Here is a 14,335-nt window from a genome sequence, read left to right on the forward strand (position 1 = left end):
TCATAGGCTCCACTCCCACCCCCCACCCCCATGTACAATGGATGTTCTTTTTAGTCACTTGTTACCTCTTGTCTCTCTTTTCTAGCTAGTGAGAAATGAGGCAAAGGGAAAGAACATGTTTCTATATTTTCTTTTTCCACTCTAAACTCTAGACTGGTCTTTTGGAATAGGCAGTTGCAGGGTCTTGAAAACTTGAGATTTCTAGTTTCTCTGGTTCTCTTCCAAAGATAGCACTTAGAAATAATGATACCTTTTTATTTACCCCAGTTACTCGTAGAATATGGAAGGTAATATAGGTTGAGGGACTTCAAGTTCATTTTCTTTTATAGAATACGAACAATGGAATAATAACTCATAAGAGATTGGGAAATAAAGTTTCAGACTGTAAAGGGAGTATTGAACTTATAAAATCATAACAAGATTCCTCCCTGGGATATGGCCCTTATAACAAGGGCCTGTAAGAAAGTGACTTATCTTCCTTAAAGAATGTGTTCTGGGCAACCATGTGCAGTTTTACCATTTCCTCAAACAAGAAGAAATCAATTTATTGGAGGACCTTCCCCCTTAAGGAAATGTGGTCAAACCTGTATATAAATAGCTTTATTAAAATCCTTAGTTCTTGGCAAGCCGAATTATTGCCACTGTGAAAATTATTGTTTGTGTCCTAGACAGCTGCTCAGGAAGCAATCCTGCATGCATCTGGAAATGGCATGCCTTCCCCGTCTAAGGACTACTGCATGCTATATAACCCTCATTGGACAGCTCTTCCAAGTACCCTAGAAAATGCAGTAAGTAAATCACAGCTTCTATTTATTTATAAACATAAAAATATTGAATGGTAAGAATGAGTATTATGTTTTAGAATGTAAACTAGTTATATTATGATTAATAAATATTTATTGCTTTTGCTTAAGTATTCTCTCTGTGAGAAAAACAAGTTAGAGAATTTAAAAATACTTGCCTCAAAAAAAAAATAAATAAATAAATAAATAAAAATACTTGCCTCAAAGCCTGATTGTCATCAAATATTTCTAATTTAAAAGAACCTTGGGACTTCCCTGGTGGCACAGTGGTTAAGAATCCAGCTGCCAATGCAGGGGACATGGGTTCGAGCCCTAGTCTGGGAAGATCCCACATGCCATGGAGCACCTAAGCCTGTGCTCCACAACTACTGAGCCTGTGCTCTGGAGCCCGTGAGCCACGTGAGCCACAACTACTGAGCCCACGTGCCACAACTACTGAAGCCCGCGTGATAGAGCCCATGCTCCGCAACAAGAGAAGCCACCATAATGAGAAGCCCACGCACCGCAATGAAGAGTAGCCCTCACTCACCACAGCTAGAGAAAGCTCGTGTGCAGCAACGAAGACCCAACACAGCCAAAAATAAATAAATAAATAAAATTAAATTTAAAAAAAGAGCCTTGTATTAAACCAATGTTGACACTTTGTCATTGAATGCATTTAGGGTGAAATATGATATTTATAATATTAAAGACATTTCTTCTTTCCAGACTTCCATTAGTTTGATGAATCTGACTACCACACCACTGTGCAACCTTTCTGATATTCCTCCTGATGGAATAAAGAACAAAGCAGTTGTGGTACAGTGGGGAACCTGCCATTTTCTTGAAAAAGCCAGAATTGCACAAACAGGAGGTGCTGAAGCATTGTTGGTTGCCAATAACAGTGTCCTTGTAAGTTATAAAACTATAATAACTTCTTTTGAGTTCATGATATCAAATTTCACAGGAATTGAACTATCTTCTTTGTGTGTGGTTTAGGGGCTGAGTTTTGAATAATCTGATGGTAGGATTCTTTTTAAATAAACATTCTGGTTATGATAGGAGTTTAATTGGAAAATTTTGTTTCTTTTCCATTCCTAAAGTAGGCAAGACTATGTTAGGAAGTGTGTGTGTGCGTATGTGTGTATAAAGTATCAGTTTAAGTTTATGCTAAAAGGATTCCAGTTTGAGAACTCTTACTATAACATTAAGAACACATGAAACTTCATTTTATTACTTTAAAAAGATGTAATGTTTGTACTTGATAAATAACTTGTGTTTTATTCTGTAAGTACACTAGTAGTTCATAAGTCTTCACAGTATGTTTTTTTCTTTTAGTTTCCTCCCTCAGGGAACAAATCTGAATTTCATGATGTGAAAATACTGATTGCATTTATAAACTACAAAGACTTTAAAGATACGAAGCAGGTAAATTAGTAATTATATATTAGATAAAGCTTATAAATAGTACAACTTTTTACTTTTAACCATGATATTTAATTTAATTTATTATATATGTTCCATTTGCTAACAGGAAGTTATAAAGGCCTATCAAGTTTTTATTTGGAAAGTATGCACCCCCCCATTGAGCACAAGGTGTTTCAGAGTCCTGACTTTAGAAGGGATATTTCTTTACTTTGACCTCTTTAAAAATCTTTGTGTTGGGGCCTCCCTGGTGGCGCAGTGGTTGAGAGTCCGCCTGCCGATGCAGGGGATACGGGTTCGTGCCCCGGTCTGGGAGGATCCCACATGCCGCGGAGCGGCTGGGCCCGTGAGCCATGGCCGCTGAGCTTGCGCGTCCGGCAACGGGAGAGGCCACGACAGTGAGAGGCCCACATATCGCAAAAAAAAAAAAAAAAAAAAATCTTTGTGTTGTATCATTTAACTTTAAATCCTTGAACAAAAATGTGATGTGTGGAACATTGCACTTTCAAGATTTAATAAACCAAAGCATAGCCTCATAATTTTGACAAGAGACTATATATCATGTCAAAACAGTTCTATTATTCTTGGCTATCTTATGTATAGTGTCCATTCCAGAATGAAATTGGAATATTGCTGCCATATGCTATAGTAAAAAGAAAACTAATTCCAGTGTATTAACTGTTATTTTGCCTTTCAGACTCTCGGAGATAACATTACTGTGAAAATGTATTCTCCATCGTGGCCTAACTTTGACTATACTATGGTGGTTATTTTTGTAATTGCTGTGTTCACTGTGGCATTAGGAGGATACTGGAGTGGGCTAATTGAATTGTAAGCTTAATTAAACTTCATTGTTTTTAAGATAAATGGTTAAAAATTGTTTGTTAATCATTTTATCGTGCAACAACACTTAAAGTTCTGCTTGTTCTTAGAATATAGTGCTGACCATTAGATTGCAGGTTTGTCCTCATACAGGTCTTTAACTTTTCACTGAGAAGAAGGGAGTCATAGGTTCCTCTTGTTCTTCTGCTGGGAAGGAAACATTGAAATTTCACCAGAGACTCTTAAATTTAAATGTTTAATTACCTCTCCCAGAAAAGGTGGAGATAGTTAACATTCTAATGTGCCTATTTAGATTGGAAGAAAATAAACAAAAGAAGGTGGGAAGTTTTTCAGCTCCTCCTGAGTTGAGTCATTACAATGTGACCTCATCATTCTATTTAATGCTTTAGTAATTCTAAGGATATTAATTAAACATGTCCATATTTTAATTTAAATATAGAAATGCCAAATGTATGTGAAATTTAGATTTCTCTATTTAATAACAACCTAGGCCCAGTCTTCTTACAGTTACGTACCTTTGGCTATAGGCTAAAGCAAGCAATGTAGTTTATTTATTTTTTAAAAGATTTATTTATTATTTATTTATTTAATTTATTTTTGGCTGCATTGGGTCTTAGTTGTGACACGCAGGATCTTCGTTGAGCCATGCAGGATCTTTTGTTGGGGCACAGGCTTCTCTCTAGTTGTGGCGCACAGGCTCCAGAGCACGTGGGCTCTGTAGTTTGCGGCATGCGGGCTCTAGTTGTGGTGCGTGAGCTCAGTAGTTGTGGCACACAGGCTTAGTTGCCCCGTGGCATTTGGGATCTTAGTTCCCTGACCAGGGATCGAACCCACATTCCCTGCACTATAAGGCAGATTCTTTACCACTGGACCACCAGGAAAGTCCCAGCAATGTAGTTTATAAGGATCAGTTCATATTTATAACTCTGAGTAAAAAATTGTGCTCAGAGAATATTATTTTATGCATAAAGGACGATATGTTCACTTGTGAATTGATCTATAGATTCCATTAAAAGGGCTTACTTGATGCTAGCCGAAGCTAATAAGCTTATTTGTAATTTCTTAAAGTACTAAAATTTGATTGACTTTCATCAAGAGAGAAGTCTAGGGTTTAACAGGTGTAGATTCCTAGTGTATTGAGCTTAAAATATTTTACATATTTGGAAAACACATTTCAGCATGTATTAGTCACATGATTTCACATGAGTAAGCATTATTTTTCTTCATTATTAATCTTTATAAAGCATAGTATATAGGATCTCCAAAATCATTTTCTAGATTATATGGTGAAACTTTATAGTTTCCCAAAAGCTACTGATTCATTGAAAATGTTTTTCCATTTAGTATATATCTTCACTATACTTACATTATAATGTAAATTGTTTCTTCTCTAGAGTAGTGCTTCTCAAACTGTAATGTGCATACAAACTGTCTTGAGAGCTCATTAAAATTTTTAAAAATTCAGATTTAGTAGGCTTGGGATGCGTGCTGAGACTCTGCATTTTTGACAAACTGGCCCATGGACCACACTTTGAGTTAGCAAGGCAAGCTTCATATACATGTCAGGGCAGGCTCCTCCTCAAGAAAATTGGAGGTGGGAGAGCAGCACGTATAAGTTCTTGTATTCATAAAACATGATGGGCAAAAACAAAGAATGTGTTGCCTTCAGTAGCCAGGTTGGGAGAGGAGATGTCCTTTACCTTCAGGATTATGGATTTTGAAATTGAGGAGGCTGATTCTAAGAGCAGGATAAAGATAGAAAGAACTAAGTGTGTGTGTTGGTGGTGGGGGGGGTGACAGTATAGAGAAAGAGAGTATGAATCAGTAATAAAATGGAGAAAGTTTCATAAAAAGAATTATTGAGGACATAAGGACTGTTCGCAACAACATGGCTGGATTTTGATGGCATTACGCTAAGTGAAATAAGTCAGACAAAGAAATACCAAATGATCTCATTTATGTGTGGAATCTTAAAAAAAAAAAAAAAGATCTCAGAGCAGAGAACAGATGGGTGGTTACCAGAGGTGGGGAGGTGGGGAGGGGGAAAAATGGGTGAAGGTACAAACTCCCAGTTATAAAATAAATAAGTCCTGGGGATGTAATGTACAGCATGGTGACCATAGTTAATAATACTGTACTGCATATTTGAAAGTTACTAAGAAAGTAGTTCTTAAAAGTTCTCATCACAAGAAAAAAAATGTTTTAACTGTGTGGTGATGGATGTGAACTAGACTTATTGTGGTGATCATTTTGCAATATATACAGATATTAAATCGTGTCATACATCTGAAACTAATATGATGTTATGTCAATTATATCTTAATTTAAAAAATAACACAAGGACTGTTATTTAGCAAGTAAAGAGAGTTAGACTGAAAGAAAAGGGAAAAGAGAATAAGGCTTAGGGAATGGAAAATTTATCAGAACAGGATCTCATAACCCAGAATTACCCTGCCAAATGAAAGAGGTACTTTTTGCAAAAAGGAAGAATGCTTTGATTCCGTATAAAGACTTTTCAGTAGAGAGTTAAAGTCTATTATAATGAGTCCTTCTTATAACTGCGTTCTCATCATAAACTCAAGATGGCAGGAAAGAAAGCTTAGCTTCTCATTGCATGTGGCTCTTGAGCTGATTTAAGAGTACAATTTTTTAAAAAGATGAATTATATTATTTTAACATGATATAAATCTAGTATATGTTTTCCTTCAAGAAATTGCCTGGTGCTTTTTAGTACACTGAATATGAATATATGACTCTTTGATTATTATGGCTTATATATGTTCTGTGATAGAAATGTCTTTAAATGAATCTGTTTGCAATGATAGATACCAAAGGTTGGCATGTTTTCCCACTCAGGTACTACTTTCATTGAAACTTTTGTTAATACCCTGTCATCCAGCTCTACAGTTTCAGGGAGGTACTGTGTGTCTCTCCCCAGATCCTCTCCCAGCTCTTTTCCCAGGCAGCCTCCCTAGAGTCACAGATGCCTAGAATAGTAACCATCCCAATCCACAGTTTTCTAATAAGAAAGTGGCATGTTGGTAAATAAGCAGTTTGGCAAATGTACAGTTTCATAGAAATAAATCTTTTTTTAACCTAAAGTTTGTATTGAGCCCAGACCTGATGAAAAGGGTCAGGATATACGAAAAGGGAACAGAATTTAGTAGACCAGAGTTGAAGGAACTGGAGCTGGAAAAGTATGTAGTGGGTTCCATATAACTGGGAAGAGACAATTAGGTGACAGAACAGAGACTCACTGCTCAACAAAGGAAGCTTGTGACCCTTTCCTCTTCAACTCCTGTGTCTGCCTTTTATTAGCTGTGTGACCCAGCAATGTTGTTGGGAGAATTAGAAACTATTTTGCTGTCTTATATCAAAGTAGGACAAAGCTATGTCTTGAACTCCTTTTGAATCCTTCATAGTATGTCAGTGAGCCCTGAACAGACATATAGAAAATACTGAGTTGACTGAGAGAAGAATTTAGTGTTTTACGTTGAAGAGAAGCTAATTTTAAAAGTACTTTCCTATCTGCAAGTTGGTAATATTGTGTAAAAAGAATTGGTTATCATTTGAAACTTATTACATCAATGTAGTTTCCAAATTAGATAATATAAACATTAATTTGTTTATGTAATAAATGTCATCTGTTTCAACAATTTTGCCTCCAGAAAAAAATGCTGTTTCAAAAGTTAGTGGTTAATAACAGATCAACTCTTGAGGGTAGAATTATAGGGAGCTTTTACTTTCTAGATTAAATATTTCTTTTTGGTGTGTAATTTTTAAGTATATTACTTTGTAATCAGAAACAAATCTAAGTTGGTGTTAGAGATAGATTTTTAAAATAGCTATACTTGGCAGAGATTTGCTGAAGTTCCTGTGTATGTTTATGCAGGGAAAGCATGAAGGCAGTGACAAACACTGAAGATAGAGAAATGAGGAAAAAGAAGGAAGAATATTTTACTTTTAGTCCTCTAACAGTTGTAATATTTGTGGTCATCTGCTGTATTATGATGGTCTTACTTTATTTCTTCTACAAATGGTTGGGTAAGAAATCATATTTTATATTTGCTACTTTTAGCATACATCTTTTTATTTACTTTGCCAGATTTATCTTTTCCTTTAAGGCATTCTACCTGGAAAACTTAAGTGAATAGTTAAAGAGTGATATGAACTTTTTAAACTGTCAGAAGTGTTAGGCCCCTATTACTCTGGGATTAAAAAAATACTCTGTCTGGTGTGGGGGTGGTGGTGGGATGAACTGGGAGGTTGGGATTGACATGTATGCACTACTATGTATAAAATAGATGACTAATAAGAACGTGCTGTATAGCACAGGGAACTCTACTTCACTTTGCTGTGCAGTAGAAACTAACACAACATTTTAAAACAACTATACCCCAATAAAAAAATTTTAAAAAAAGAAAAGAAATTTTTAAATAGTAAACATTAAAAAAGAGTGTTTCCTACAGGTGTAGAGAACAAACGTATGGACACCAAGGTGGGAAGGGAGGATGGGATGAATTGGGAGATTGGGATTGACATATATACACTAATATGTATAAAATAGATAACTAATGAGAACATACTGTATAGCACAGAGAACTCTACTAATGCTCTGTGGTGACCTAGACAGGAAAGAAATCCAAAAAAGAGGGGATGTATGTATACGTATAGCTGATTCACTTCGCTGTACAGCAGAAGCTAGCACAACATTGTAAAGCAACTATACCCCAATTTAAAAAAAAAAAAGGAAAAAAATATACTGTGTCTTGAAATAAGAACAATTCTTCATGGATGACTTGAAAGAATTACTATGGCCCCTAAGTTTCCCTCTCTGCAGTTAAAGCATAATAGGCCAGTATCTAAGCAGCAGACTAAGGATTTCTTGGTGGCTATATATAGTTATATGAAATGGAAGATTATTCAAATTATGGATTTATTGCTTCTGCTTACCCCCAAAGTGTTGTTTGTTCTTTTTGTCATTTTGCAAACCAAGATGTTGTATTGCTCCAATTTTGTTTTACTTATATAAACATTTAAGATCATACTACATCTAAAAACACACAGGTACTTGCCTGTGGTCTAGAGAATAAATTATACTTTTTCCTTTAAGAAGGTAGGATAATGGCTTTTCCATCCCCTGGCCAGTCTTCTTAGTGGTCTGATAGGATGGAAATTTGCTATTTGTGGCCAACATATAGCAAAAAGAGGAGGGAGCTCAGAGAAAGAGAGAGTGTGCCTGATGAGAATTAAAAACCCTTTGTAAAAACCACCACCATAGACAATGCTTATTTAGAGAATATTAGTATAAGTTTCTGGACTAGAAAACTGAGGCCCCAAGGTTAGTTTCAGCTTATTGTTCAATTTCTCCTGTCCTGTGGCAGCAGTTTTAAAACTATACTTAAGACATATATTTCCAATTAGAAAAATTTTTCCTTGAATATCACTCATATTTGAATATGTTGCTGGGAGAGTGGATACCAGGGTGATATTTGTATTAGGTCGTCATTGCACAGCTAATTTTTCTGATTTAATTCTCAGCTTTCAATTGTTTGTGTCTGACCCTCAGTTGATATATATAGAGGTCTTTGACAGAAAAAAGAGATTTTTCTACCTTACCCTAAAGCATGTTTTCATTTTTGGTGAGGAATTTCCTTAAACCCATCCTTATTTAAAAAGTTAACCCTGCTTATAACTGTAATTTTCAATGTAGGAGGACGATCAATTAACCTCATGTTTATCCTAGGACATAGGATTTAATTATGACTCTGACAATGGTGTGTGATATTGCAAGATTTAATATACTTTCAAATGGTTCGTTATGGCTAAAATTGCTGCCATTTCTTAATATGTTCAATGTACTAACTTGCTAAGGTTCTCCTTATCATTTTATGTTGTCATACTCAAGAAAGTAACTAAAGATAGTTATATTAACCAAATTCTTTCTCATGTCAAATCATTTTCTTAGGTATAGTATGACATTGAATGAGACACCTTAAAACTCTCTTAGGGCCTCCAGAGCATGATTTCCACCAGAGTTTTAAATCTTGGGTTGGAGACCTTTGGTGGATGACTACCAAACTCAACTTGGCAATCTTTGACTGTCAGTCTTACTACTCAGATTACCATATATATCCAATAATAACAATAACGAATAATAAGGAAACGAAAAAATAATTTGTCCAAGATCACCAATTAGAAAGTGTCTATCCCTTATTTACTGTCTCTAGTTTACTCTCTTTTCTCACATACAAAACAGTTATAGTTTTCTGAAATCTAGTGGAATTTGCAAAATTCAGTTAAAATTTGTATTTCCATTGTGAAATTTTGAGAAAGTTCAGAAAATGAACACTTTTAGAGTACAATAATTTCTCCCCCTTTTTAACAATAGTGAGATCAGATGTTTGGGTTTTTTTTTATTTATTTATTTTGCGGTATGCAGGCCTCTCACTGTTGTGGCCTGTCCCGTTGCGGAGTACAGGCTCCAGACGCGCAGGCTCAGTGGCCATGGCTCATGGGCCTAGTCACTCCACGAGCATGTGGGATCTTCCCAGACCGGGGCACGAACCCGTGTCCCCTGCATCAGCAGGCGGACCCTCAACCACTGCGCCACCAGGGAAACCCCAAATGTTTTTAATTTTAAATAATTCTCAAATAAGTATAGCTAATATAGAAAAACATTTGTGAATTTTAACTACCTTAGTATCGTATCTAGACAAAGAGGTTTGTTTAAGTGGATTTAGTTTTACACATATAAAGTTGTTAGAGATAAATTCCACCGTAGGAAAATATAGACATCATGATTAACGTCTAAGGTAGGTGTCAGTTCTCATCCTTAAGCTGCAATTTAAAAAGCATTTATAATGTTTTATTAATTGCTCCATTCGTTACATTTAAATTAAATACTCACAAATGTCTACAGCTCACTTTATAGACATCTTTAACAAACATGTGAGTTTGAATCATTGAATGATAGAAAATGCAGAGCCACTGACATAAATCGTAGCAATATTTTCTTAAATCAGTCTCCGAAGGCAAAAGAAATAAAAGCAAAACTAAACAAATGGGACCTAATCAAATTTATAAGCTTGTGCACAGCAAAGGAAACCACAAACAAAGTGAAAAGACAGCCTATGGACTGGGAGAAAATATTTGCAAAAGATGCAACCAACAAGGGGTTAATATCCAAAACACACAAACAGCTCATACAACTCAATATCAAAAAAAACAACCTAATCCAAAAATGGGCAGAAGACCTAAATAGACATTTCTCCAAAGAAGACATTCAGATGGTCAATAGGCACTTGAGAAGATGCTCAACATCACTAATTATTAGAAAACTGCAAATCAAAACTACAATGAGGTTTCATCTCACACCTGTCAGAATGGCCATCTTCGAAAAGTCTACAGATAAATGTTGGAGAGGATGTGGAGAAAAGGAAACCCTCCTACACTGTTGGTGGGAATGTAAATTGGTGTAGCCACTATGAAAACAGTATGGAGGGTCCTTAAAAGCTAAAATTAGAGCTACCATATGATCCAGTAATTCCACTTCTGGATATTTATTCTAAGAAAATTAAAACTTAATTAGAAAAGATATATGCACCCCTATGTTCATTGCAGCATTATTTACAATAGCCAAATTATAAAAGCAACCTAAGTTGCCCATCTATAGATGAATAGATAAAGAAGATATGGTATATATATATATGTGTGTGTGTGTGTGTCTGTGTATATATATGTATATATATATATACACAGACACACACACACACACAGTGTAATATTACGCAGCCATTAAAAAGGATGAAATAATGCCATTTGCAGTAACATGGATGGACCTAGAGATTGTCATGCTAAGTGAAGTAAGTCAGACAGAAAGACTAATATTATATGATATCACATATGTGGAATCTAAAACATAATACAAATCACCTTATTTACAAATCAGAAACAGGCTCACAGACATAGAAAAGAAACTTATGGTTACTAAAGGGGAAAGGGAAGGGGGAGGGATAAATTAGGTGTATGGGATTAACAGATACACACCACTATATATTAAAAAGATAAACAAGGATTTACTGTATAGCACAGGGAACTATGTTTAATATCTTGTAATAACCTATAATGGAAAAGAATCTGAAGCTGTACACCTGAAACTAATATAATATTGTAAATCAACTATAGTTCAATAAAAAAAAAAATAGTAAATTTTTTAAAAAAGAAAGAAAATGTGGAGCCAGCTTCAGCCCCTAAAGAAATCCTACCTGTGTGTAATGGAACTAAAACAACACATAAAATACCCACCCTTAAAGCTCAAGATCTAAATATTTTCAGTTTAGTAACCAATTCAGATTATGGTATGGTCTCTGCATTGAAAGTATTATGATCCAGTAAAAAAGCTAAAGAATTAATATTGATTGTATAAATATTTTCTTATCATGTTTCTTTCTGTTCTCATACAATTTAGTGTCTTTTTTTTTCTAGTTTATGTTATGATAGCGATTTTCTGCATAGCATCAGCGATGAGTCTGTACAACTGTCTTGCTGCACTAATTCAGAAGATACCATGTGGACAATGCATGTATGTATCTTTTATGAGGAAGCCTATAATGTTGGGTTTTGTAATTTAAAACAATACAAGGAAAAATAGCGTTATTTTAAACCTGTGCAGTCCAATATGCATGTCGCTATTTTAATTTAAAATAATTAAATTAATAAAATTAAAAATTCAGTTGCCCAGTCTCATTATCCGCATTTCAAGTGCTAAATAACCACATGTTGCTAGTGGCTACAGTATTGGACAGCACAGATATAAAGCATTTTCATCATCACAGTTCTACTGAACTGATAAATATTTTATGTATCATTTGTTGTACTTAAAATCAAGACTTTTAAATTGATATTTCAAAAGTTTTCTTGTCACTGTGGCTAACATTGATTTGTTACATTAACTGAACATTGTGTTTCATCTACGGGGTGAATTAACCTATTTCACTCTCTCTTTTAGGATTATGTGTCATGGCAAAAGCGTTGAAGTGAGACTTATTTTTCTCTCTGTACTGTGCATAGCAATAGCTGTTGTTTGGGCTGTATTTCGAAATGAAGATAGGTATGAATACTCATTGTATTTACTTTTAGATTAGTCTAAGGATGGATTACTTTATATCTTGCCTTGATAATTGTTCATTATGATTATTATGGATTTTTTTGGCTTTTATCCCAGAACATCATAGTCTTGAAACATGCTAAATAAATTCTTAAATAAACAGATCTTGTGCTAATGGATTTGAGGTTGTCTAGAGAAGGAAATAATGAATTAGGATTTAAACATCTAAGCTGAAATACGCTTCAAAAATATACTTAATTATGGTATAGCCACACAGTGGAGTGCAATGCAGCTGTAAAGAATGAAGATCTCTCTGAATTAATATGCAGTGATTTCCAGGATATATTTTTAAGTGAAAAAAGAAAAATATGAAAGAATATCTAGAGTATGCTACCTTTCATATGAGAAAGGAAATATCAGAAAATATACAGGTATCTGTCCATTTGCAGGAAGAATAACCAGAATAAAAAATTTAACAGTTTATTAATAAAATTATTAATACCCAAAAGGATTTAACAGCCTAAAGTTTGGGAGCAAAGCTCATACAATTTTAGGCAGCTTCGGGTATGATAATCAACTGATAATTATTCATGTCAGTTGTCAGTTTCTCGTAGAGTATGTTGTATAGCTCTCATTTCCTTTATGTTTTAGCTATCTGGATGTATATTAACATCAATGTCCTTTGTTATGAGCTACCTTTCTTAAAAGAGACATGTATAAATTCAAAGATTAAAGATAAATATGCACTTACGTCTGATATACATTCTTCTGAGGTAGCCTTTCAACTTTTTCTTAGTGTAGTAGTAGTAGTAGTCATTATTCTACTAGGACAGTAAATTACTAAATATGGAGAATATAAGAGGTTTTTCTGTTGTTATAATTGCTGCTTAATAATTGAATACTCATATCATAGCAATTGAACAGTATTACTTCAGTAATCTGTTTCTTTTGAAATGTTCCATTTAAAAATAACTGAGTAAAACAATAGAGTAATTTCTTTTGATTTTAGGTGGGCTTGGATTTTACAGGATATCTTAGGGATTGCTTTCTGTCTGAATTTAATTAAAACACTGAAGTTACCCAACTTCAAGGTAAAGTATACTACTTTGCTAGCTAAAATAATTTTTTTCTTTTTTCTTTTTTTTTTGTTGTTGTTGTTTTTTTTTTTTGCAGTACGTGGGCCTCTCACTGTTGTGGCCTCTCCTGTTGCAGAGCACAGGCTCTGGACGCACAGGCTCAGCGGCCATGGCTCACGGGCCCAGCCGCTCTGCGGCATGTGGGATCTTCCCAGACCGGGGCACAAACCCATGTCTCCTGCATCGGCAGGTGGACTCTCAGCCACTGCACCACCAGGGAAGCCCAATTTTTTTCTTTTTAAAACAACTTTATTAAGGTATAATTTACAGATAATTAAATGCACCCATTTCAAGTGTACAGATTGTTGAAATTTTACAAATATGTAACTTTGTAACCACCATCCCAATCAATTAGAGAATATTTCTTATCTTTTCAAAAGCTCTATCATGCCCTTTAGCAGTCAATCCTAATCCCCAACCCCAAGCAACCACTGATTTGCTAGCTAAAGTATTTTTAATCATTCATATAATATGCCAAATTCATATAATCTGTGCAAGACTAGATATCAGGGAAGAACATTTCTCTGATTCAGTGATTTTTTTTGTGTGTGGGCTCCTTAGTTACGGCAGGCAGCTCCTTAGTTGCAGCTCATGGGCTCCTTAGTTGCAGCTTGCCTGCTCCTTGGTTGCGGCATGTGTGCTCCTTAGTTGTGTCTGGTGGGCTCCTTAGTTGCAGCTCACCAGCTCCTTAGTTGTGGCATGCAAACTATTAGTTGCAGCATGCATGTGGGATCTAGTTCCCTGACCAGGGGTTGAACCCAGGCCCCCTGCATTGGGAGCGTGGAGTCCTAGCCACTGGACCACCAGGGAAGTCCTTCAGTGATTTTTTTTTTTAAAAGAATGACTTAGGGCTTCCCTGGTGGTGCCGTGATTGGGAGTCCACCTGTTGATGCAGGGGACGCGGGTTCGTGCCCTGGTCTGGGAGGATCCCATGTGCCGCGGAGCGGCTGGGCCCGTGGGCCATGGCCTCTGAGCCTGCGCGTCCAGAGCCTGTGCTCCACAACGGGAGAGGCCACAGCGGTGAGAGGCCCGCATACCAC

General features: G+C 35.7%; 1 protein-coding gene across 1 annotated transcript in view; it reads left to right on the forward strand.

Annotated features, from left to right (window-relative positions):
* The first annotated feature begins 710 nt into the window (after window positions 1-710).
* Window positions 711-14,335, forward strand: part of SPPL2A (signal peptide peptidase like 2A) — a 32,082-nt gene continuing 18,457 nt past the window's right edge. The window contains exons 1-8 of the mRNA XM_007455524.1: window positions 711-788; window positions 1,512-1,694; window positions 2,121-2,210; window positions 2,905-3,038; window positions 6,943-7,094; window positions 11,538-11,634; window positions 12,061-12,162; window positions 13,169-13,250. Of these exons, the coding sequence (XP_007455586.1) occupies window positions 711-788; window positions 1,512-1,694; window positions 2,121-2,210; window positions 2,905-3,038; window positions 6,943-7,094; window positions 11,538-11,634; window positions 12,061-12,162; window positions 13,169-13,250 (918 nt within the window). The remainder of the gene's footprint in view (window positions 789-1,511; window positions 1,695-2,120; window positions 2,211-2,904; window positions 3,039-6,942; window positions 7,095-11,537; window positions 11,635-12,060; window positions 12,163-13,168; window positions 13,251-14,335) is intronic.

This window comes from Lipotes vexillifer, unplaced genomic scaffold (assembly GCF_000442215.2).
Source record: "Lipotes vexillifer unplaced genomic scaffold, Lipotes_vexillifer_v1.1 scaffold24, whole genome shotgun sequence".
In the NCBI taxonomy this organism is placed as follows: domain Eukaryota; kingdom Metazoa; phylum Chordata; class Mammalia; order Artiodactyla; family Lipotidae; genus Lipotes; species Lipotes vexillifer.